At 41.1% G+C, this 25,948-nt stretch overlaps 1 protein-coding gene across 5 annotated transcripts in view; it reads left to right on the forward strand.

Moving 5' to 3' along the window:
• FGD3 (FYVE, RhoGEF and PH domain containing 3) overlaps positions 1-25,948 on the forward strand; it is a 113,459-nt gene that overhangs the window by 69,860 nt on the left and 17,651 nt on the right. For all 5 annotated transcript variants that reach the window (XM_075514088.1, XM_075514085.1, XM_075514086.1 and 2 more), the window contains 11 exons: positions 6,354-6,443; positions 7,675-7,811; positions 9,562-9,718; positions 13,907-14,045; positions 14,870-14,928; positions 17,818-17,964; positions 18,537-18,629; positions 19,098-19,177; positions 19,609-19,639; positions 20,159-20,260; positions 23,508-23,570. In XM_075514088.1, coding sequence (XP_075370203.1) covers positions 6,354-6,443; positions 7,675-7,811; positions 9,562-9,718; positions 13,907-14,045; positions 14,870-14,928; positions 17,818-17,964; positions 18,537-18,629; positions 19,098-19,177; positions 19,609-19,639; positions 20,159-20,260; positions 23,508-23,570 — 1,098 coding nt within the window. The remainder of the gene's footprint in view (positions 1-6,353; positions 6,444-7,674; positions 7,812-9,561; positions 9,719-13,906; positions 14,046-14,869; positions 14,929-17,817; positions 17,965-18,536; positions 18,630-19,097; positions 19,178-19,608; positions 19,640-20,158; positions 20,261-23,507; positions 23,571-25,948) is intronic.

Here is a 25,948-nt window from a genome sequence, read left to right on the forward strand (position 1 = left end):
TGTCAAACCCGCCAGGTGCTAGAACAAGGTTAGTCAGAGAGAAGTGGAAAGGACCCAGCAGACTAGGAAGCAGTGAGGGCTGCATGAACCAGGTCTGTTTGGCCAAACCCAACCGCTTTCCGTAGATGGGGAGGATGCGATCTCGTTTGCCTCTCTGCCAGTCTGCAGTCCCACCTGGCAGCTGGTGTGGAGTCAGGAGGAGGAACCCGTCGACCTGTCCCACCTCCTTGAGAGCCAGGGAGGACACCCTTGCCTTGGCACTGCGTACGTCAGACATGACTGCCTGGGCATGGAAGGCTGTGGTGCAGATTGCCTTGGGCTTGCGCAGGAGTAAAACCATGGCAATATGAGTCAGGGAATCCCGCAGGACTGGAGGGTCTGTACTGCCAAAGGAGACCTCTGTCTTTTATCTTGTATGCAAGAATTTAATGGGGCAGTCGGCAGGAAACATCTTAGTGATGGAGACTCCAATTAACATCTATCTATTAGCATCTATTAACACAACAGCTAATGCAGCCATTGACATCTGGTATCTCTTCAGTAGTCTGTGGGTGAAAGCTTGTTTACATCTCAAATGGGCAGCATCCCCATCACAGTGCAAGGCTTCTCGCCTGCTGCTGTTGGTTTTCCCTCATGTGTGTGTTTATACATACATACACACACTGTGAAATACTTTAACTGTTTTATATTCATAATATATATGTATGTGCATGTGTGCAACTGAAATATTATTTAAAACATTGTTTATTAGTTGCAACATTTCAGCAAGAAAATAATGCTTAAATTAAAAAAATCTTGAATCTGGTAATTAAATTTACTGTTTGGACTGGGAACGTAGTGTCAAATCAACTGTGGCAAACCCAAGCAGAAGACTTTACCGTATGATTAAGAAGTGCTTTGCTGACAAATACCGATGTTTTGTAAGACATCAGAGATTTGATGGCTGTTTTTTTAAGTCTTGTTCCTTAGATTAAGTATTCATATAGTATGAAATAATGCTGATAAAATACAGAGTTATGAGGTAGCATGCTTGGTGAATTTATAAAAGAGAGAGATCTCTAGAGGAAGACTTTTTATTTTTGTTTTCTTGTGCTACTCTTCTTCCTGAAGTGCCTTTATATGTGATGCACTTCAGGTTCTCCCTTGGATTTTGACTTGATTTTGCCTTCAAAAAGGCATTTTTGACACTAACCAAGCTACACTAAGTTAGCTCATTTTTGCAGCCACGTGGAGGGGGAAGGCTTAGAGATTTGCTGCCTGTTCTATAGAGTAAGGATTGTGCCCTCTTCTGGGGATGCGGCGTGTGAAGCCAATTTGTGTGTTAGGTGTCCGCATCATCCTCCCACTCTCCCCTTTCATTCTGTTGCAGATTTGGGGCACTGTGGACTAAGGGTTAGGGTAAAGGGCCATGGCTTCCAGCGAGGAGAGCCAGCACGATTCAAAGTTGACTTGTTCGGTAGTTATTCTTAGGCTGGAAGTTCCCACCACCCTTGACAAAATTGGTAATTTTCCAGAAAGCGAGGTACCTGCCCCGCTGGAAGGAAGAGAGGAGAGTTCAGCCGGCAGCAGCTGCTGGCATGAGAGCTGGGGAAACCCCAACTCCTCCAGAAAGCTTTGTCTCAGGAGCCAGCGTCTTTTTCCTGCTTCCCCCTTCCTACCCCTGGTACCAGGCTTTGCAAGCTGCACGATGGAGGTAACCAGCACTCTCATTAAATATGCAAGTTTCCAGAAAGCTTTGTTATAGTTGGAGGAGGGTGCATAAGAAGTACAGCTGCAGAATGATTTAATGATGGCTCAGTAACTCCAAGGGTATCAAGTTAAGTGAAGCTCATGAATAAACATAAGTTGGGAAAAAAAAATCAGATTTGCTTTTTTCTTCTCTAATTTTCTACTTAAGATATCTCTCCATCCACCACCTGAGCTTTCACACATCCCATGGCTAGGGAAGTAACATTGCCTGATATATGACTGGTATTGTTTTATTTAGTCTAGGTTTAGCTCCGCAGTACGATGTGGCTTCCTTTGGGAGTCTGCAGTACAGTCTAGCAGGTCTCACTATTAGCACACAATTATTGGAATATGTTTTAAAATCTCAGGAGTTTGTCCTGGGATTTCCAGTTATCTTTTATCAAAATGAAAATGAACAAGGGGAGCTTATTAGTTTTGATAATGTCTCAGAAAATGTCAGGAGCTCCAAGAACTGAGGCATGTTAGCCTTGATGGTTACAAAAAAAAGAAAGCACGTAAAAGTGCGACTGAAGGGCTGTCATGCTCCGTAGTCATATACCCAAGGCTTTTGCCAACTGCCTGGGAGCAACTGAGTAATGCTTCTGAGATGGCTAACACTTCTTCGTATCTTTTTATTTAGATATTTTTCACTAAAAGTAATATGTGCTCATTAGTAATCACCAAAAAATGCCTTTCTCTATCTGTCCTGCTTCCTGCTGGGTAAAATAGTAATAATGAAGTCCCACGTGGGCCTCATACAGTCACTGATATACACTTCCATTCTGTCTGCATGTAGCTGGAATTTCACTTCTGATTTCATTGTACAGTTTGTGTTGGAAAATTTGGCCTGCAGTCCTGCAAGTCAGACCTTTGGGTAAGATTATCTTCATGTATATTCTGAAAAAAATTTGCATAGGTCAATGTTTTAGTCATAATGCTGGTTAAGAAAAATGAGATATGTTCTCATAATCTTTTTTTTTTTTTTAATACCGTAAGGAAAATGAGATCTCAATACAACAAAGAAGACGGCCAAGCATAGGATAACTTTTCCTTATTGTTTTCAGCATTTTTGAGTAGGAAGTTGTGTATAATCTTTTTGGGACTTTCTGCATTCTTTATGGGAGTGACTGGTGGGGTTTTAAAGCATAACCGTATATGATTTTAACCTAAGACATATCCCAGCAGCTTTCTTGCAAGATTTGCTGAAAGCCTCTTGTGAGAGAGATGCTAACTGAATATGGTTGCGCACAGCCAGTTGCATGAAAAACGGTTGCTGCAGGGTATTGCCCAAGTTTTCTCCTATCAAGCCTTTGGTTTTTAGTTTAAATTTTCATTTCAAATTTGCTTTTCATGATAGCCAGGTCAGTCTTTGCATCTGTGAATCTGTGGCCCAGGCGTGCTTGGCAGGCGCCCAGCCGGGTCGGTGAGCGGGTTCGCAGGAAGCAGTGATGCACTTGTGGCCACTTAATCGCACAAATCAGCTCAGCATGTGCCATTCCCCAATTTGTATCTGGGATTGGGGTATTTGAGGTGCAAATGTATTCCCACCACAGGTGTGAATCTGACCTTGATGAGAAGCTGGTTCTGTTTGTTTTCAGGCTGGCGTTTCCTTTTTCTTTAAAATATTTTATGGACAGTTACAACTGGAAATGAATTTTTGAACCTTACGCAAAGCAGTGAAAGAGCATTGTGCGACTGCTGCTTTGAGCACTGGAGTGAGCTTCCTGTGTCGTGAAGTCAACACCTACTGCTTCCCTTTTCTCATCTTTCTTGTCACCCCGCCAGCTAAACTGTTTGAACGAGACTCTGCAGTAGATGTACAGTTGTAATGTATAGCTGCGGAGGACAGTCATAACGTGCTGTGGCCATGCCGAACAGTCAGTCAGCAAGCGCATTGGGCAAAGCAGGAGTGAAATATATTTACAAGAACTGAACAGCCTAAAATCTGCATAGGGTGGAAGACTACAAATATTTTACATTTCTATGTCATTTACGTGCCTTGTAAATGGCACGTTGTTTTTCCAGGGCGTCATTAGTAAGGTTAAATATGCTTCACTGGTGTGACTTAAAGACTTAAATAAGACTGTTATGTAAGGAATATAATCCACATGTGGGTTTGCACATTTGCTTTACTTTTCCTTTAGAAACATAGACCATGAAATATCTCGTTCATAGTGAACTGAATTACGGCTCAGGCTTTGTTAAAGCTCTCCTGCCGTGGCACAAAATAAGGTTAGAAGAATGGGGCTGCCTCATGTTTAATTAATCTACTGTTTCATTTAAACTATTATGTCCACTGAAAGGCAAACATGTTGCAAATTAGTCCAAAAAATGTGCCTATCTTTGCCACTAGCAGAGACAGCAACTGAAGATAGAGTCACTCTTTAAAACTGCGCTCAAGCTGAGAGTCTGTTCAGCCGTTGTTTGCTATTTAAGCAGATGTCAGCAAGATTTTTGGAAATATAAACTGAGTTGCAGATGGTGAAGGTCAGGAGGTTAAAAAGTGCCTGCGCTATGTAAAGGTTTACTTCTGAGACCAAATGTATTTGGCTGGAAATAATTTTTTTTTAAATTCTGAATTCAAACAAATCAAAGGATGCTCTTGGTGGCTGGCATGCCGGCCTGATTACATCAGTGCCTTTCATTCAGGAGCTCTTCTGTGCCCAGCAAAACTGGCAAATAAATTCTTTCTCAGTGAGAGATCCTCGTAGTTACTGGAATTTGAATGGGTAGCAATGCATTTCATTATAAGCTGTAATATGTTGTATTTGCTTGTAACAAGTGCAAAGCTTTGTTGTGCTGTGATTTGTTTTTTCCTTTCCCCCTAAATATTAATATATATATCGCATGAATGAATGGAGCAGGATGATGTGTAGCATGTTAGAATAGCTTAAAAGAGTACTTGAGTTTGCTTGAGATAATTTGAGTAGTGAGGTAGACAGAGTACGTGTCAAAGCTTTAGTCATGGCGTGGTTGCCCATCTCCAGGTTTGTGCCTGGAAAGAGAGGGATTGCTTTAAAGGAAGACTGATGCTGTTTCAAATCCAGAAAAGCTATTCACCTTCCTTCAATAAATACTTATATCATGGAACTCTGGGTACTTCATGCTAGGTGGTACCTCATTTCATGTAGGACAACTGTGGGTCGGGTTTGTTTGAATTCATGGCTAGCTTTGAAAAGTCTTTGAGGTCTTTCAGTTGTATTGCAGTTTGCCTAAATGGGGGTGGGGTGGGGGTGTATTTAAATTTTTCTTGTTAACTTTCTTTAGAAACAAACCAAGATGATGTTGAAGAAGCTTAAAGAGAGGATTTAATTGACATTTTCTAACAATCTGATGGTGGCCAGCAGGGTTATGTCTAGAAGTGCCTGCCACAAATGCTAGCGAGCTCACAGTGATAGGCATTTGGGATAGCAAGTGCTGTCGCTGGTGAGGGGCCCAGGTGCTTCCTGAACTGGAGACAGCCCTGTGTGTTTAATAGAATTCAGCTGGACTTTTACTCCACGGATTTGTCCGGTCTTTTTGTGAACCTGCATGAAGGTTTACCGTCTGCAGTGACATGTTGTTCGAGGAAGCGGCTCTTGGTCTTGAAGCAGCACTTTGGCGATTTTATTTGATGTTCTTTAGTTTTCCCATGGAAGAAATAGTGAATAATTGCACCCAGTTGATGCAATCCGTTAATCATTTATACATCTCTCTTACCTTTCTCGCAGTTGGTTTTTGGTTTTTTTTTTCCAGATCCAGCCCAGTAAAATTTCCCTACATTTGATAATCCTTGCTGCCCCTTTTGGATGTTCGTATTCCTGAACACAAACGAGCCAGCCCTCAGTTCTGGACCCTAGTTTTGGTTTGGTTATATGTAAGCATGGCATTTAAAGTCTAGACCCTTAAAAAGGTATCTAGAGTTTGTCAGAAAGCTAAAGCCTGTATCCTAATAATTCAAGTATTTTTAGCACTTAGAGAGCAAAGAGTCTATGTAGCTTTTGGCTAAACTGTGAATAAAGTCAGTGCTTTGTAACTGCATTCAAGTTTTTTAATTAGTCCTTTCTCATTTTATTTTTTTAAAAGAGCTTAATGAAAGACTTCACTGAGTGACTTGGGTCACATTGCCGAAAATTCTTTCCAGGGAATTGGCTGGTGTTTAAAGCTGCACAAAAATCTTAGAAATATGCCACAGAGAGTAATGCTGCGCTGGCCAGGGAGAGAAATCTGTGGCCAAACAGGTCTGGTTTCTAGTTTTCTTTGTAGTCACAGGACCTGAATCCAAAAAGGAGAACAGTTGATTTAGAGTCTAGTGCCTTAGTTACCAAATAGACTAGTCGTATTTCTAGATTTGGAGGATGTTTCTGGTTCTTTACAGAAAACCATAATGAACTAAAGTGATGTCCTGACCAGCCATTGACTGCACTAATTGCTCTTTCAGCAAATAGCTTTAAAAATATCTCTGGAGCAAACTGATCCTTTGATGAGGGATGCGGAGCAGATTCTGAAATGTGTTAACCTCCTTCACTTCAAGCTTCTCTCCTGGCAGGGAATTTGGCCCACTGAGAAAATGGAAAAGAGAAGAGTTGATGAAACTTTGGTTTGTAAGTGCAGATGGATTGTGTTATTTGTAACTTTTTTTTCAGTGTACAGAGCCCCAAAAGCTATTCAACATCGCAAATGAACTGCTCCATACAGAAGAAGCGTATGTTAAAAGACTCCATCTGTTGGACCAGGTAATTCAATTTTGAATAAACTCTGCTTTCTTTTCTGTGAGCAGCAATGATGTCTCCTGTTCATCCCCTAACCTATAGCCCAATAGCGTGAAAACACTGTTTGTAGGTGGGAGCTGGAGTTTGCTTGCCAGGCTGTGTGCCGTGGGTCCCAGAGGTCAGCTTTTGGCAAGTGGGTTTCCTGAGCTGAAACCCAAGGATTAGGATGTTGGAAAGAGGAATGGGAAAGCAGCAACCCAAGATACAGATACCATCAGCATTCGGTTCCTCCCTGAGCGTACGTGGAGAGGAAATCACGGGGACGCTGAAGGCACTGAGAAATTATGAAATCTGTGATTGCTCTTTAATGTGCAAGAGGTTTGAGTTCTACTAAAATCAGGCAACATGGGTCAGCCCCGTGCTCACAGCAAATTTTTTTATTTTTTTTTTTACCCACTGTGTTTCGTAATTGTTGTCCATCACATTTACACATGGGGGTAAAGTAAAACTGGTGTGATGAGTCTGAACTTTCTTCCACGTAAACACTGAGGTGAGTCTACACAGTTCAGGCATTTCTATAATTATCTCAAAAAAAAACCCCCATGAATGTGCAGGAAAGAAGTAAAAATGAGGATGAGTCACATTGCTAATTAAGTGCTTTTTAAAAATGAGGGGGGAAAAAAAAAAAGAAAAGAAAATTGTCACCTTACTAGAAATCTTGTTAGAAGCTGTAACTTGCAGAGCCCTCTGCCCTCCGACTCTAGGACCTCTATGGAAGACTTTCCAATGTTTGCTTTGGATGGTGGAGACTGTTTCAAGACCTTAGAAATCAAGGGAGTGTCTTTCCCTTTTGTTCAGTACAGTGTAATTTTTCCCACAGAGAAACAAAATAATCAGATGGTTTATTTTGCTTCATGTAAATAGGAGTAAGTGCTCTTCAGGGACCGGTTGTTCTTTGCAACTTGCACTCCCAAATATGAGATGTCTGATCTTCTCAGTAGTTCAAGTTTTTTTCGACTTACCCCTCAGATTTTTCTAATTTACATCTATGGCCCATAGTCGTAAATCTAACCCTAATTGACAGTGGGCTTACATTTTGTGAACCTCCCGAAGACCCCAAGGACTGACTACCAGAAGTCAAAAATTGTAGCTCTGTTCTAAGGCAGTCAGCTTTGTAATACTGCAATCTAAAGCCGGTGTGTCTAGGATTGTTTTTTGTAAATATATGTTGGTACTGTCTTGTTGTCTCATGCAGGTTTTTTGCACTAAGTTGTCAGAAGCAGGTATTTCATCTGAAGTGATAACAGGCATCTTTTCAAATATTTCTTCCATCTATTGTTTCCATGGACAATTTCTTCTTCCTGAGCTCAAAACAAGAATTACACAAGAATGGTGGGTAACTGTCATTACAATTATTTTAAAAATATGTTTTCAAGAAACCATAGCAACCATAAGGCCTAGTCTAATTCCGAAGTTTTAATTGTTTAATGCAGTAGTTCACGTGTTATTTAATACATTAGTATGGAGTCTCTTAAGCGTTTCTGAATACAGGAATAGGCCTGAGCACTCAAAATTTCTAGAGTACGTTGTGAGAGTTTTTTCAGTCCAAAGTATTGCCAGAGATGTTTGCCTTACTGTATTTCCACTCTCCTATTATTGCAGTACTATGAAATTGCAGTACTAGGAAGGAAGGAAATTGCTTATTTTGGCCGCGTAGATGAAGTATTTTGGTCCTACTGTGACGTATTAAAAAAACGCAGTTACTTCTCAAGGAAGGAAAATGCATCTTCATGTCACGGTCTAGACTTTGTGTGCCATGTTGGAGACTTCATGAGAAACATCCATTTTATATTTTCTTTAATGAATTTTGTTACGGTTATATAAAATTTAATTTAATGTTAAAATTAGCATTATAGCAGCAAACCAATGGAAAATCTAGATGGATAAGATAGATTATGTCATAGCTGTAAATCTGCTTATGTCTGTTATGCAGCCACTTCTGTTGTTGAGCACCATAGCGTTGCACAAGTTTTTACCCCAGAATTTGTTGGCCTTCTGTTCTAGGAGATAATAAGTATTATTGGTTACAGTGTATATGTACTTTCTTTAAGAAAATAGAGGTGGGTTGGTTTGGGTTTTTTTTTCCGATGTGTAATAATGGTCGAATACCAATTAAAATTTGGCAAGTGTAATAAGTTGTAGATGATGCAGAAATGCAGCGCTAGGTGGAAAGGTTAATTGTAAGGCAGATCTGGGAAACTTGATTTGAGATGACACGCTGGCTGCAAAGAGTGTCCTGGAATGGAAGGTGCAGATAGTGCTGACACTGCACCTTTCCAAGTACCCTAAATGATGAAGACAAGACCAGAGTTCACATCTGTCTTGGCTGAGTCCAGTCTTCACATAGTTCATCAATGACCAGAAGGAATAAATGAGTCTCAGCGCCTTTGCACCTGACTTGCATTTACAGGGACGGCTGTAATAATGGGGGAGCAAGACTGGCGAGTCTGGAAGTCAGAAGAGGACAGAAGCTTGTTATATGGCTAAAAGGGGTCTAGTGCGGTCAGACTGCAAGTCACAAGTTCAGCGGGAGAGAAAAGCTGGAGGAAAAATGGCTGGCGCTGTGCCTGGCCGTAAATTTTGAGGAGAAAAAGATGCATGGCTACCACTGCTCCCAGCCTGGGGGGGTCTCTAGGCAAACGTGTGCCTGGCCCCCTGCGACTACCCAGCTGAACTGAGTGATTTCTTTGCATTAAAACCTCTTCAGATGTTTGGCTATGGTGGAAAAGATGATTTTTAAAAAGTAAAAGTTTCCCACAAGATTTTGTGCTGGACAGCAGAGATATATAGATGTTTCTTTAACAATGCGTAGTCAGTTTGAATCTGATCTTCACTTAAGAGAGTGATGGGGGGGGGGCAGAAATATACATCCTTTGTACATCTAGATTAATGTTTAAGGTTTCATCTGGGGTACCGTTTAGATTACTTTAAACTAAACTTAGCCTGGAATATCTTGATCGCATATGTGTGTAAGTGCTTGTGCATGTGGGAGACAACTGTAAAAGTCTTACAGTTGTGTTTTCTCTCTGAAGAAAGTATTGATTTCCAGATATTTCAGTACTTAGCTGTCTCTTTCCGATAGGAATGTCAACCCACGGCTAGGAGATATCCTACAGAAACTTGCTCCTTTTCTGAAGATGTATGGAGAATATGTAAAGAACTTCGACAGGGCAATGGACATGGTGAACACATGTATGCAGAGGTCCTCTCCATTCAAAGATGTTGTTCAGAACATACAGGTATGTTGTTAATTGGCATAATATGGCTTGGAAATCCTCATTTATTTGTGTGAGTTTATTTTTTTTCCAGTGCATGACACACAGTGTTTAGCTACAAGATAATACTGCTCTAATACTAAAAAGATACAATGTTAGTGGCAGTCCTTTCTTTTTTGCTGTGACACAGATTTTTCACATAGGTAGTTTTTTCTCCACTCACGTATTTAAGAGGAGTATTAGAAGTCAGAATGGAACTTCGCCTGGCAATTCTGACTCCAAACATGTTCATTTATAAAATCTTTTTGATGTCTCTTCCTCATTACTAATTTTAATTGCTTTTTAAGAAATACGTTTCCATTCTGAGGTGGGTGTGTTTGAGTTTGGGCACGTCACTGGCAGCATCTGCTGTCGGTCTGATTTTTCTGAGGCTCACGAAGCGGCACGCAGCTCTGCAGGAGGATGCTTAGCATGGATTTTCATGTGTTTTCTCTTAATTATACAAAAAGCTACGTGGGGAGGGGGGAAGACCTCTGCTTATGCTGGCGTATCCATAAAAGCTCCCCCTCGGGCCAGCTGAAGGGATGCAGCAGGCTCCAGCAGGCTTGCAAGCAGCCCTCTGCCAGTGGTGGGAAAGCAGATACTGTCCTTGGGAGGGGAGGGGAGGGGAGGGGAGGGCTGGCAGGGGGCGGGTTAAGCTGAGGAGGGAGCACAGCTGCTTGCCCTAAATGGGAGGATTGTGGCTGGGCCAGCTGTCGGGAATCAAGTAATCCCCCAGCACGCTGGGAGAGGAGAGGCCCTGCGCGGAGGGTCAGGGCTGCCGGCCGTGACTCAGACAGAAGCTTGGAGAAGCAGGAACTGGGGAAGGTCCTCTCCCACCAGGCTCTCGCTCCACGTGGCCTTTTCTTAACCTTTTTCTGTCTGAAGCCAGCCTGCTCTCACTGAGGTTCTGCGCAGCAAGTACTGTAAAAAAAAGCGCACAGGTGTTTTGCTGTCTTCAGTTTGTGCCGAGTCGCTGACATGGCTTTCTGAAGTGTAAATTGGTTTGTGACTGTTTTCCCTACAGCACAGGCATCTGCCCACCCTAAAATGCATCTGTCTCTTCTCACCACCAAGCTACCAACACAAACGACTTATGTTAGCTGTCAGTCTGCAAAACTGGTCTGCAGCTGTCCGAGACCATGAGTATTTCTGCTGTTGCTTGAGCAAAACTTTGACAGGCAGTATGAACGTAGGCAATGCATATAGGAGATGCAATTCTGAAGCCTACTGATGACAGTATTTCACCGTAGGTTATTTTAGTGCAACATCGCAGCACCTTTTGCTTCTGTCAATGACCGTAGCTGCAGGAGGCAGATTTGACCCAGGATACTTAGTCCACTCATCTGACCTATTTCTGTGCTATCAAAAGCCACAGTTACTTTTCAAAATACCAGTTGAAGTCTGTTGTGATCCTGCAGTAACACACTGTCAATCTAAGCTGTTAATGGAATAATTATACAGCTTAAGGCATTAACAGTTATTAATTATGCTAAACTAGGGAAAACAGAAAGCAAAAATCAAATGGTACTTACAAGTGAATGACTGTGACTTACCAAGTTTACTTTAGCTGACCTTGAAGATAAACACACTTTCTATTCGGTTCACATCCACGTACTGGGGCCAAAACTTGATAGCTGATGAGTTTATTAGGACTTTTCTTTTGTCAGCTTTCTCCTTATGCCATCACATAAGTACTTTTTAATATATATTTCTGTGTTTTGGATTGTCACATGAATTAAACCCAGAATACACATTTATCCTTCCTCTAGTAAAGTCATTTGAATTGCAGTATAAACTCTGTAAACTTTTAAAAATTGCATAGCATTAAACTTTTCCTATTTGGAAAAGTTTATTTTGTCACTGCTGACTTTTTGTCAGTTTATTTTGTCAGCAGTGACAAAATAACAGTTTATTTTGTCAGCAGTGACAAAATAAACTGTTCCAAATAGGAAAATACACAGAGAATACACTTGGCATGTGAATACCACTGACGTGGGCCTTGAAGTGACTTCCTCCTCTGCTTCCCTGTTGCTGTTCAGTGTTAAGGTTCATCCTATTGCAAGAATAAAAAGTCAATGGAGAAGGTTATAGTAAGTGGATTTGAGAATATAAACCAAGCGCAATATGCAGAAGGGCAGTTCTGTGCCCCTTTTAGTTCTTCCTGGAATCTCTTATTCTTTCCATCCCAGTTGTATTTTCTGGGAATCGTGGTGCTGTAAAACTCAGAGAGATAATAAATTCACTTCACCTCCTATAAACAGAAATATTGTTCACCCTGCTACACTGTGATATGATATTTTTAAAAGCAAATTTATATCTTCAAATTTCTAGAAGGATAGCTAATACTTTTCTATCGGACATTAATCTCATTATCTCCAGGCTTTGCTTTGAGAATCGGGTGAGTCAGCAGTGTGTCGTGGCCTGTAATATTTATGAGGAAAATTGCAAATACCTGAAACAAGCACCTTTCTCTGAGGAAAAGCATCCTGAAATTAATGTGGTTGAGGGGTTGCTTACACTAGAACAGCCCAAGACGTGGCATTAGTGAGCTGACGTAAAATAATGCTATGGAGAAGAGCGTGTGTGTGTGTGTATATGTGGTTAACGTGCTGATGTGGGATTCAGGAGTCAGATTACATCGCTAACAGAAACTTCCTGTGTGCTTTAAAACAAGTTACTTATTCTTACTGTGTTTCTCATTTCTCCTCCCCTCTTTTAAATAGAAATATCCCTTCACTTCATAGGGATCCTATGAAAATAAGTACACTGCAACAGTCAGTACCATTGCAAGCAGAGCAGATCGGTGCCTTATCGGGTAATATTTAGTGTAATCAGTCTCAAACCTACCCCCCCTCTTGGTCAAGTAAAAAAAAAAAAGAGGATTTGAGGCAGCTCCTTCTTCAGAGGTGGTGTGCGTGAGCAGTGTTTCTGCTGCTCGTACAGTAAGCTCTAGCAAGCAATATATCCCTGTGGGGTTTCTGATTTTATGTAGTCTTTGAGGGGAAAAATGCTGCATAGGGCCATGGATGGGAAAAGCTTTCCTGAGCCTGTGGAGAAACATGCAAAATCTAAAAGAAGATTGTTGCATATCTGCAGAAAATGCCAGACATGGGACAAAGGTTCACGTGAAACCTGTCAGCTCTTATATCTACTTGAGGGGAGGAAGGTTCTACAGAGGGACCTGGACAGGCTGGATCAATGGGCCGAGGTCAATTGTATGAGGTTCAACAAGGCTCAGTGCTGGGTCCTGCACTTGGGCCACAGCAACCCCATGCAACGCTACAGGCTTGGGGAAGAGTGGCTGGAAAGCTGCCTGGCAGAGAAGGACCTGGGGGTGTTGGTCGACAGCCGCCTGAATATGAGCCAGCAGTGTGCCCAGGTGGCCAAGAAAGCCAATGCATCCTGGCTTGTATCAGGAATAGTGTGGCCAGCAGGAGCAGGGCAGTGATCGTGCCCCTGTACTCGGTACTGGTGAGGCTGCACCTCGAATGCTGTGTTCAGTGTTGGGCCCCTCACTCCAAGAGAGACATTGAGGGGCTGGAGCGTGTCCAGAGAAGGGCAACGGAGCTGGGGAAGGGTCTGGAGCACAAGGCTGATGGGGAGCGGCTGAGGGACCTGGGGTTGTTCAGCCTGGAGAAAAGGAGGCTGAGGGGAGACCTCATCGCTCTCTACAGCTACCTGAAAGGAGGTTGTAGAGAGGTGGGGGTCGGTCTCTTCTCCCAGGTAACAAGTGATAGGGCGAGAGGAAATGGCCTCAAGTTGTGCCAGGGGAGGTTTAGACTGGATATTAGGAAAAATTTTTTCACCGAAAGGGTTGTCAAGCATTGGAACCCTTTCAGGGTTGCCAAGGCTGCCCAGGGAAGTGGTTGAGTCACCATCCCTGGAGGTATTTAAAAGACGTGTAGACATGGTGCTTAGGGACATGGTTTAGTGGTGGACTTGACTAGGTGCTAGGTTAGGTGCTAGGTTAGGGACTAGTGCTAGGTTAACGGTTGGACTCTATCATCTTAAGGGTCTTTTCCAACCTAAATGAGTGTATGATTCTATGATAGCTTGAGAAGTTGTTTACACTTCTCTAACTCTGTGTGAATGGTCATTTTTCATTGCTGTTTAACACCAAAGGCAGGAACAAAACCAAACCCTTCTGTGCTTGTTTTCTCTCTGTTACAGAAACAGGAGGTGTGTGGAAACCTGACATTACAGCATCACATGCTTGAACCAGTGCAAAGGATTCCTCGTTATGAGCTTCTCCTAAAGGACTATTTAAAGAAACTTCCAGAAGAGTCTCCAGACAGGAAAGATGCTGAAAGTACATGTAAACTCCTCTCTGTCTTTTTTCACGTGTTCAGATACTTTCAAGTAGGGCTATGTTAGGAATGGAGATTTGAATTAATCAAATTATTGCCAAACAAAGCACTAAGGGATTTTGAATGCTCTTAGAGTAGAGAAGAAAAGGATTGATATGTCAGCCCTAGGAATGAAGGGAGCTTTGGCAAATAAACAATGACAAATTATTGAAGTTTGTAATGGTAGAACATCTGGCATTTGTATTTAATCCTTTGTATGGGCAAGAACAAATATGGGAGGACATCCTTGCAATAGCCGGAGGAAGAAAATAAGAATGGTCTTAAATGTATAGGCTTGCCTAGGAAAGCAGGTTAGACTCTGTTAACACAAAGAAACAGGAGAAATGGACTTTTGTTGGTTTCTAGGAGTTTGTGATCTTGGCCAAAACAGGGTTCATGTTACTGTAAGCACACAAGCCCTGTTTTAGGAAAACATTCTTAAAAACATGCTTTTGAGACTTAAGTGAGACTTAAGTTAACTTTCAGTAGATTGATTCCTAGGTGATTTTTTTTTTTTTGTCACTACGTGCTTTGGCTCGCCTAGACTTTTAGGAGAGAAAGATTAAGCATTTATATACACATGGACCAGCTGAACATGCAGACGTGATTGCGTATGTAACTGCTTAAAAGCATTCCTTTTACTTTATGGAAGGAAAAAATACAGTCCTTGCTTTTGCAGTAGCAATTTTGCGGGAAAAACACTAATCAGGGAGGTGAAAAAAAAACCCAAGGTGCTATTAACAGATATAATCTGGAGAATGTGTAACTGTTGCTACCCTTATTGCAGAGTCACTGGAGCTCATATCTACAGCAGCGAACCATTCGAATGCAGCCATCCGAAAGATGGTGAGTACAAATTGCATAATGGAATTGTAATCTGACTGAAACACTTGGTTGAACCAATGGTCCCCCATTGCAACAGGCTCACTAAAGTAGGCTGGGGAGAATTTTCAAATACAGGGAGTCGAGCTTTAAACATCAGTTGGATATCTGAGTTCTTTTTATCATAAATGATCCTATTGCAGTTACCAGGGTTGTTGGGCCTAAATTTCACTTTCCTTGTTCTTAAGGACCCAATGGGTTGAAAAAGGAGATCTTCATAAAACTCATTATTTGCTTTTCATTGAAAAGTGTTGAAAGTATCCCAATTAAGTCCATTCATAAGGTGTCCTTGCAGATTTTCACACTATTTTTGTAGTCCTACAGGTCTTCACCAGACTGGAGGTTGTTTTGGTTTGATTTTGTTTCATCTGCAATGCACAGAGTGTACATTTAATGTGTGTCAGTAGCTTTGGTAAGCTATACCTCTAAAGCTGGGCAGTCTGAGACCATGGAGATTTTGAACATTGGCACGTTTTACATACAGAACAGCTAGTGCATTACCGTTAAAGTAAATGGACTTTATAGTTACAGATGTTATCCCTTTTGTGCACCCAAGTGCCTCGGGAGCTTTTGTATCTAGTAGATCTGAAATGCTAAGTATCCAGCTTAACACTCACTGACCGTATGTGGGTACAAGGTTTACGTCCCATTCCGTATCGGGTGCTTACTTCCTTCTCCTGGTCAGCGGGGACACCATGAGACCACGTTTCCTGTGGCTGCTAGGGGAAGTAACCAGCTGATGTCTGTGTATTTTCACTATGTCTCAGTGAAAACCAGTTTTGAAACCATCTATTTCTATTTCAGTCTAGCGTGGTGTCTTGATAAGGATATATTTGGGTGGAAATTTTTCTGGTTTGGGGCCTTGAACAGCTATTTTGCTGGGGACTGTGTACAGTATCTCCACAGACAGCAGGAATATGAAGCCACCAGCTAGTTGCTTTCTCTGTTGGATGCTTTTTCTATTAGTACACAAAAACCTATTAGAAAAGGCTGCTATAATAATTTTGCGCCCCCTGTTTATTGCTGATAAGAACCTGAAGCCTCTAATCAGGGCTTCTTATTGCATTGAGTTCTTCTGTAATTAATAGGTTTTGCCTGAGCAGACACTCCAAGGAAAAATACCTGAGTAAGAATTTCAGGTTTGACCTCATGGTTTCCCAACTCACACGTCCCAGCAGAAAGTGCCACGGGTGTGCTGGGGCAGTTGGTGAGCATTGGTGGAAGCAATGCAGTGCGAGAGCAGGATGGCGCGAGGTCGGAGCCAAACCAAAAGAAAAGCAAGGGCTGTAGCAAAATCTCTGAAAGTTAGTGGAGGTTTGAATTAATTGTTGGCTGCTTCCTCCTGTTGTGGTGTAGTAGAAGATATAAATCAGGCTTCCAAAGCTGACTTTTCCTAGAAGTGCAGATGTCCCTCAGGTTTTGGATCTGCTTTTAGTGTTCTAGTTTCTCCTTTAAAAAAAATAGCTTCATAAGTTCACTAGTGTTTGTTTGTTTGTTTTTAAATTAGTGGGCTCTCTTGTTCATCTTCCCACTTGGCGGAAAAAATCTACTGCCTTTTGGGGCTTAGGTGATTAGCTTATTAGTTTTTAGTCCACAGCCCCCCGCCTTCCATTTTGTTTTGCAGTGTGTTTATTTGAACGGTTTGGTTTTGTTTGGGTTTTTTTTGGTGGGGTTTTTTGGTTGTTCATTTGTTTAATTGTTGGTCAGAAGAATTGATTAGTACAGGAACTGGTGTGATGTATATTTGTGGTGAAAATTCTCAAGTCAAATGGAGGTAAACAAAATGTGTAAAGACCTGAAAGTCCAGCTTAATCCATAGATAGGTAGAGGTATGATTTAGGGATGTGTTTGGGCATATATTTGAGTGTAATTGCGTAGATCTCTGTCCTCACTTTCTGACCATTTGCTGACGGTGCCATTTGGAGCACATCAGTCCAGGTTGTGGTTGAAAGCCAAACCTTTCCAAATGCTATAACTCAGCAGCAAGATTTACACACCTTGTTTTGACTTGTTAAAGCTGCTGCAGTGCTTAATATAGCAGCTGCAAGTGAGTGAACTAGTTACCTTTATCCATTTGAGTACTGCATAGAAGGACTTCAATATTTGGATGACTTGATATCAAGTAGAAACGGTGCTTTGCTGAGAAGGAAAAAGTAGTCCCTTCATAAGGAATTTTGACCAAGACAAAAGGATGCCTGAATGACATTAAAACTGTATTTTACGCATTTTGTCCTGGCCTATTTCAGAGGTACTTTTTGCCAACGAGGCCCCTGCGTAGGACTGCAGCATTGCCCATACAGTTGAGGTTTTAGACTTAGCTTAGAAATGCAGAAAATGATTGTGCTTCCTGATGGAGACCTACCTGCCATTGTATCAGCAACAATACGAGAGGTGAAACTTCTCAGAAGCTGTGAAACAATCATACTGTAGCAGAAATCTTAGTGAGATGTGGGGTGGAAGCTGAGTTAATAAATTCAAACTTGGAAACAATTTGGTAATGTACTAGTCTCCAGTGTGGCCATTGATTTTACTGGACCCGATGCCATTGCTTCTGAAGATACGTATTTATTGTTGAATAGGAATATCTAGAAATATCAAATATCAAATATCACAGCTTGATCCCAAAATGTCATTAAAATGATACAATCCAAGCATGACTCATAAGTGACAATACAGAGTGGGGAAGAGTACAGGTATTCATTAATTTTTGAAAATGCAAAGCTATAGCAGAAGTGAAAGACTATTTTCTTTCCTACTTATTTACACTTACCACAGAAATGATACTGTGGGTAGTAGACCAAGTGGAATAATTTTTTTTTAATATTTAAATTGCTGGGGGTTTTGTACTTGCAGGAAAAGATGCACAAACTTTTGGAAGTCTATGAGCGACTTGGTGGTGAAGAGGATATTGTTAACCCAGCCAATGAGCTCATTAAAGAAGGACACATTCAGAAACTATCAGCAAAGAACGGCACAGCGCAGGATAGGTATTTATTCCTGGTGAGTTTTTTCGTTGCTTTCTTATTTTCAGAGTTGCGCTGTGAAATGGTACATTTCCATCTTCCTAATCTCAAATACAAAAAGCATTCACCAACTGAGCCCAACTACTCCTTCCTCTGAGCAGCAGTTTTCTCTTGATGCTTTTTCCTTGAGGGTTTTCTTCCTTCTTCCATGCTTGTGCCTTTGCCAATGGCTTGTCAGGCCCAAAGGGGTCTTTCCCATCTCCCTCCTCAGAGGCTGCATTTTTGCGAAGCGCCCGAGGAGGTGCGTTTCCAGCTGTACCACCGTACTGCGTAAGATGGCCAGCTCTCGCTGACACTGAGAGAGTAGCTCTCATTTGCTTTCAAGACAGTCGAATTGGTACCAGCGAGAGAGGGAGAAGGGGGAAGTGACTGGCTGACATGTTTCTGTCTCTCCACTTCTTTCAAGTAATGATATGTGAGCCTAGCGTGCTCCTTACGTCTCTTCTTGAGAACTGCATCTTAGAGTAAAACACACCAGAGTCCTAAACTGTCAAAATGAGGCTCTATCCAGCGTGTAATCCCTTAACTTAAAATCTTCCCTTGTTACAGTTTAACAGCATGGTGCTATACTGTGTGCCAAAACTGAGGCTGATAGGCCAGAAGTTCAGTGTTCGAGAGAAGATGGACATTGCAGGACTGCAGGTTTGCATCTCTTCTTTTCCCCCGTTTTAATGTTTCCCCACTCGATAGCGTCAGATCCCCTCTGAATCCAAAAATGTAATAATACATGTATGTAGAAATATAATAAAACTCTAAAATCCAGCTTTGCATCTCTTTTTTTTAGAATTATTATGAGGTAATCATCCAAAGGTGGGTAAGAAAAGGGTGACTGTACATGCTTTGGTTGGAAGCCTTCCCTTGTCACCTAGCTGACACAGGAGCCATCTTTTCCCCCTACTGCTGTAGGGGACTGGTTGGTGATACAGATTCAGAAGTCTTGTAGCAAGACGAGTAATTATGGAACCAATCCTTTGTTTTTTCTACCTCTGTACTGTATTCTGAGTCATCCTTTCATCTAAGTATTTCAAAGAATGAGTATATTTGTAAGTCATATAAAAATGATTGAAAGACAATGGAGACTAGTGAGAAGCTGACCTGTTCTTTTTACAGGTCCAAGAAATTGCCAAGCAAAACGTGGCTCATACATTTTCAATAACAGGAAAAAAGAGATTGCTGGAACTACAAGCCAGGTATGGTGCTTGTTCTGTCTTTTGAGGTTTGTGAATATTTATGTAGAAATTCATGATCTAGGGGATAGGGCTGTGCTAGTATGACGTAGCTTTAAACTGGGAGATGAGCATCAGAGATGCATAACTTAAATATGCAAGAGAATATGTTGGTCGTAAGTCAGAGTGTGTTAAAGTGCTATGTTGATTTGCTTTATTGAATGCTTACGGTGTTTATAGTAGTGCTTGTAGGTTCTGCTGTATTAATAATTCAAACATTTTTGGCATTTGTTTGGTAATAATTGAGGTCAATAATTATTAATAATGTTTACAAAATAGTGGACAGCAAAGCTAAAATTTGATGGATATAAAGCTGTGAAGTTGTGAATTGAATTTACTGAAAATATCGGAAGTAGAATTATGATGTTTTCTGTATGTTTCTTTTGTTTTAACAGGACAGAAGAGGAGAAGAGGGAATGGATTCAGGTTAATACAAAACCATTATGATATGGGTGGAAATCACCATACAGTCAGCACCTTCTGTTTTTAAAATGTTCTTTTTGGGATTCTGAATGAATGCGGCTGCACGAGGAAGCTGGGTAGTGCAGTCTGGTGAAGCTCCTTATGCAGGAATGTGGAGCCGCAGTCAGGGTCCCACTGCTGACCCGCTGTCTCCAGGCAGTGCACGGGGGCTGCGAGTGGGTTCCCACTCCTGCAGTCCTCAAGCCCAGCGAGAGAAGAGACTGAGGCGTCAGAGATTAGCCTTGTATATTCTTGCAGTCTGACTTGTAGAGACACTGTCTGATAGCAGTTTTAGTTTTTAACTTAAACAGTAGTGAGTTAACACCGCCACTCATAGTTATTAAGGTTTTTAAGTTTCCATTTCATTTATGCAAGTGTAAGGGTTTTTCACTAAAATGATAATCCTAACAATCTTCCTATGAGAGAATTTTTCCAAGGCTCCTTTTGTCACGCTTCTTGTCTTTGCTGGAATTTTTGTCTCAGGTCATTCAAGCAACAATTGAAAAGCACAAACAGAACAGTGAGACGTTTAGAGCTTTCAATAGCTCTTTTTCTCAAGAGGAGGAACATCTTCCTGATTCCTCAGTAAGTATGAGTGCTTAATTCTCCTCCTTTGCTATAAGTTTTACCAACAGTTAGTCTAGACTTACACAGCTAACTTTAAAATAGTGTAGTCTTGTTCATGGCTTTTATATTACATTATGGTACAGTCACCTCCATTGCTCTGGCTCTCAAATGCGTATCAGTCATAGTTACTCAGCCATGCAGGTATGGAATAAATTACCCAGGGTAATTCAGTGCAAGAGACCTATCAGTCATGTTTTCCAGACTAGTGGCTCATTTAGCATAACAGGTATAATTCTTCAATGTTATGAGTGGTTGGCTGTCTGGAATGATGTTTGTGTGCCTGGGAGATTTTGTTCATTACCTTTCCCCAGCTCCTCAGAGACGCGTTTTGGGATTATTTCTTTTTTCTTATTTTATTATTATTTTAAAAGTTTTAAAGACGCATAAGGACATTGATGCATTTTAAAAGGATCTTAAAAATACTGTCTTATAAGAAATATATTTCAGAAAGAATACTCTTCAACTAAATAGGCAAAATAGTCTTGACATTTTATTCTGTTTCTCTACAACTGTCGTGTATTACTCTATGCTGTGTTTGCTAGGAATTTTGTTTTGGAAGTATTCATGTGAGGATGATAATAATGTCTCTTCATTCAACTCAAAAATGATGGTGATAACCTTAGCCACAGTCATTTGCTACAAGCTGAAGAGGAGAGGGCCTGGGAGAGGGAAATTTTTAGGAATTTCGTGCAGAGCTGCCTGTGTGTTGATTATGTCAGTGGTCAAACATGGTAGATCTTGGAGCACAGGGAGAGAAGGTCCATCTGCAGAGATTAAACTTGGGGATCTTTTTATCTTCCCCCTCCCCTGCCCTCCTAAACTTTTTTTTGTTTTGGTTTGGGTTTTTTTGTTTTTTCTGTTGTTGTTGGTACCTAACCATTTTTGAAACCTCTCCTTTCCCAGATTTGATTCAGTGACTCAATAATGCTGGATTTTTATCTGACTGATTTCCCAGGGGGCTCAGGAGAGATGTTAGATACTCCTTTCATCCCAGCATTAATCAGACTGGCAGCAGAGATCTTCACAAACCTCCGCAGAGTCTAGGATCCTGTTGCTGATAGCAGCCAGCAATGAGCCATTTTCAGAATATGGCATAGCTTACTGATCATGAACTATTCATCAGCTAAAAATAGTCAGAAAAAATTGGAAAATAATCAGTTCATGCCTATATTTTTAAGTTAACTCATGGCTGCCTTCAGAACCAGCATACTCTGATGGAAAAAAATCGTTTGCTAATAAGCAAACTAATAAGCAAACTTCTTTCTATCCAATTAAGACATAGTGTCTGTTCAACTTCATTATTATTATTATCTTGCTTTACAAATTCCATTTTATTTTGCTTCTGTGTTAATGGTGTAGCCACATGTTTACTGGTTCATAAAAGTCAAGCAGGGCAGAAGCCTGTTTTATCTCCTGGCTGTGATATTAATGCAGTATGCACCTTAATTTCTTTTACGCCAGAATGCTAACCTGCATTTTTAGGAGATTAGCTTGTCTAGACAATCAGCTTTGAAAACTGATGTCACAGCTAAATGTGGCAGAAATTGCTGTCAGTTAGAAAGAGCTGAAGGTAGTTCTGTAAGGAAAACTGGACAAATACTGGGAGTGTTCTTAGTTGCAATACGTGGCTGTAGGCAGCATCCACCATATATATCTCATCATCTTTACGGAATATTGGGCAGCGTGCTTTAGAGGAAAAAATTACAATAACCTTCCTTTTTTCTCTCATGAGTCAAGAAATAGGTATGTACTCATGGATTCCGGGCTGGATCTGTAACAGCTACTAGAAATTGAACTCTGGTTCTAATAAGCCTGAAGAAAAATAGCCAAATTGCTTTTTCCCATCCTTGGCCATACATTTGATATGTTACAGTGCTTATGATTGATTTCAGTTGTATGACCAGTGCATGACTTTGCACGCAATTCTTACCATGCTTTTGTTTCCCCTGCTGTTTTACATAAGCTCGTACAAGCACTAAGGGTTGATCTTCAGCCTGTAATTTGCCTACAGAAGACTTGCAGTTTCTTGGAGGTGCAGAGAATCTGACATTTGACCCGATTCTTAAGATTATGCCTGTGCAATAATCTACAGCAATTAATAAACTCCCACCTGTCCGGAGGTGAATATTCAGAGTTACTGCCAGTCAGTCCTCTGCAGGGTGACAGTAGCAGTGGTCTTTTAAAGGATTCTTTTCAGAAAACGCCAGGGTCCCTTTGTGGCTTAGTTCCTTCAGAAAGAGGACACTCGTTTCCCTGTTTTCAGTTTTCATCTGCAGCATTTCAAGGCTATGTGAAGGGTGTTTTTAAAGCCATCTAAAAATGTTCCCAAGGAAGAGGACCTCTTTTACCACTGCTTGATCTCACAAGAGTTGGAGGCTCGTGGTATGGGGGAAGGACCCGGTTTGTGAATTATTAGAAGGCTAGCAAGGAAAAGTCCTGCAGAGAGTTGAGTTCTGCGGAAGTGGCATCCCTAAGATTTGAAAGTTGGGAATGCTTCTGTTAGTTAAATCATTATTTTTAGATCCTGTTAAGTCATCATTATTTCCCACCCCTATTTCTGTTCCTCCCCCTAGCTCTGGAGTAGTTCTGACAAGCGTGAATAACTCTCTTCCTCCATACCAAACCTTACCCACTTTGAGTGGTAATGGTAACAATGGTAACATGTAAACTAGCAAACTGCCTGTAAATTAATGACAGATGAGATGGTTTTCCTTTTAGCATGTAGCCTATGGTTTTGGTGTACGTAAGCTTGTTATTTGCCCTGATGCCAGTTTTCATTTATTAAGAGATTAAGAGATGTATTGCAATTAAGAAAAAACTTAACTGAGTACTCTTTGAATGGAGTAAATATTCTTCCTCCTCAGAATCCACTGACTACACAGAAGACTTGCTCATTTGGCTTGCAGGGCTCAGGAGTGGTATAATTCAAAACCTGCTGGTTTGCTTTCTGCAGTGCTTATGGGGGGTAGGCACACACTGCAGCGAAAAGCGGGCTTGCCAATGCAGCGCCGTCTGTAAAGTCACCCACTTCATAGGCAACCAGTGTTTGAGGGTGGCTGAGTACGTGTGCAATTAAAGTGTATTCACAAGCAAATAGTTGAGGGGCTAAAAGCAAATGATGCCGTGTTTTCTTTTTCAATGTTTAATATATTTTTAGGAAGAATGTCCATGTTGAAATTGTTCTGTGTTGTTCTGTTTCTCTCAGATAGCAAGCACCAGCTCGGTGGAATCGATGCCAGGAGCAGATGGTGGTGGTGCATTTGGAGGGGTAAGTAATTTGAAGCTAATACTTTCGGTAGAGCAAGTTGGGGGGGTATGTTTCTTTTGTAGCAGGGAAAAAAATCAGAGATGCTTCAGTGTATCTGTTTATATTCTGCTCTCTGTTGCTGCAGCTGTGCTGTCCTTAACTTCTTGGCTGTGACACCCACAGCTACTTGCAGAGTTTGCACCATCACTGAATTTAAATCCTCCTGTGCCAGATACGTGCTGCACATGTGTGTGAACGTAGTTAGATGGGGAACCTAGCTGGAGGGAAGTTGATGGTTACATTTGTGGCATTGGGGATGTTGGGGGGGGGGGTGTTTTTAAATTCTGATAGGGAGCTACAGTTGAATGCTTGGGGGGAGGTGGGCAAAGAGAGACAAAGAAACCTGGCTGGTTAAATACTGTCATATTGTGTAACTCGGGATTTCATCTGCAGAACCAAATTTTGATTAACACTTCTTTCATGGTGTGCTTTTCATGGTTCTGCCAATACAGAGGAGGAGGTGATAGTACTTTTCATACATCTGTGGCCTGTAAGTGACTGGCTGCTGCAAAAGCAAAATACACTTTTAAAGGTATTTTTCGTTTTGCTTGTACAATGTCTGTGACTGCTGCGGAGTCAAACCAGAGGTTTTGAGTCCTTAATAAGGCCTATTTTTTAGCATTCTTATCTCTCCCTTCTGAAATGTCTTGTGAGAATAACGGATTTTCAGGAAGTGCCTTAGGGCCCGCTGAGTTTACTGAAAAAGCCCCAACAAGAAGAAACAACAACAACAACCAAAAAAACCCCCCTATCTGCTGAGACATCCTATAGAATATTATGTATTAGCACGACCTGTTTAATAACAAAAGAGCCACTTAGCAGGCTCTTCCAGACCTCTGGCCAAGCTTGTACGTACTGGTAGCGTTTACAGAGTATCAATGAAAAGCTGTTAAACGAGCCAGCAACCTGACCTATACAAACAAGAGCTTATTAAAAATAAGTGTTTGCAATTAGTGTACTCCTTGCTGTTTATTGTTTGTTCACACTTCACATTTACCGTAAGCAATTTTTTATTTATTTGTAGTCAGTTTTGCGATTAGTGCCCCTGTTCCTTGAGTTACAGATGCTATAGTAAGCATGAATGAAAAAAGATGCTTTATATAGCATGTAAAAACAAACACAGAAAAATTTCTGTTGGTCTTAAGTTTCTTAGGGAAATGTAAATTTTAGTTCTAATTAAAAAAAATTTTAGATCTTCTTAGTTGATTATAACTAGTTGTGTCAGTGATTTGCATACTATATCTTGACACATTAAGTAATTTTCCTTAAGTTGTGTATTTAAAGAAAAACTTAGTTCCTGAGATAGAAATAACAATGGAGTTGATCAAAAACACAAAGCTAAAAATATCCAAAATTATGTATTATTGATTCTGGGATCTCATTCTGCTGTATTGTAGCAAATGGATAACATCAGCGTGAGCAATGAATTCAGATATTAGTTGCAACTTTAGAAAATAGTAATTTTTAATGATGACATCCCTTTAGAAACATCTCAGTGAGTGCAAGAGCAAGTACATTCTGTGCTTAACAGCTTACACATGCAAACCACTTGGTGGTAGTGGTGGTCAGCAAACTAGTGTCTTCTTCGGGTGCTTCTGCTGAGTCTCCTGAAGAGTCTGCTGGGGTTTTCTTCTGTGGTGCACCTTAGCATAACCAGATGGTGAAAACCTACTGCAGGAAGTATAATCTGCTTGCTGTACAGCATTGTGGTAACTCTTTGCTGCACTGCACTGCTAGCATAGCTTATGCTCAACCTTCTGCGTGCATGAGGAAAGTACAAGCCAGTGGAAGATGGTCTTGCAAGTAACCTTGCATGTATGACATTGGGATATAGACAAACAAACTAAACAGTTTTGCTGCATTACAAAGTACAAAATATACTATATAATTTAAACTAATTTCTCACATAGATTCAGCGTTTCCTGAAGCACCTGCTGATGTTCCACCCCATTGCGGGTGTCTCCAAATATGTAATTTGTAAATGGAAAATACGCAGCTGATAAGCATAATGAGAAGAAAAAGATTTGAAACCCCTTTGTTGCTCATGCGTCTGCCCGTACAAGAGTCTCATCAGACTGTGTATATATTGCGTGTACAGCATTGAGGCTTAATGTCTACCTACTGGCCCCGATGGAATGAAATATATAGCAAGTAATAAATAACAGAACCACAGTCTCCTGAGCCCATTGGTTTTCTTGCTGTTCCTACCAGCTCTTCGGTGTTTCTTCCCTGCTTTTCAGAAGCAAACGGAGGCTCCAACGGTTCACTAATGGTGTGATGTCTACTTTCCCAAGTAGTCCAGCCACAGGCCTCCACCTTGCAATCGCTTAACTCTAGGC

The sequence above is a fragment of the Mycteria americana genome, chromosome 11 (genome assembly GCF_035582795.1).
Source record: "Mycteria americana isolate JAX WOST 10 ecotype Jacksonville Zoo and Gardens chromosome 11, USCA_MyAme_1.0, whole genome shotgun sequence".
Taxonomy (NCBI): Eukaryota; Metazoa; Chordata; class Aves; order Ciconiiformes; family Ciconiidae; genus Mycteria; species Mycteria americana.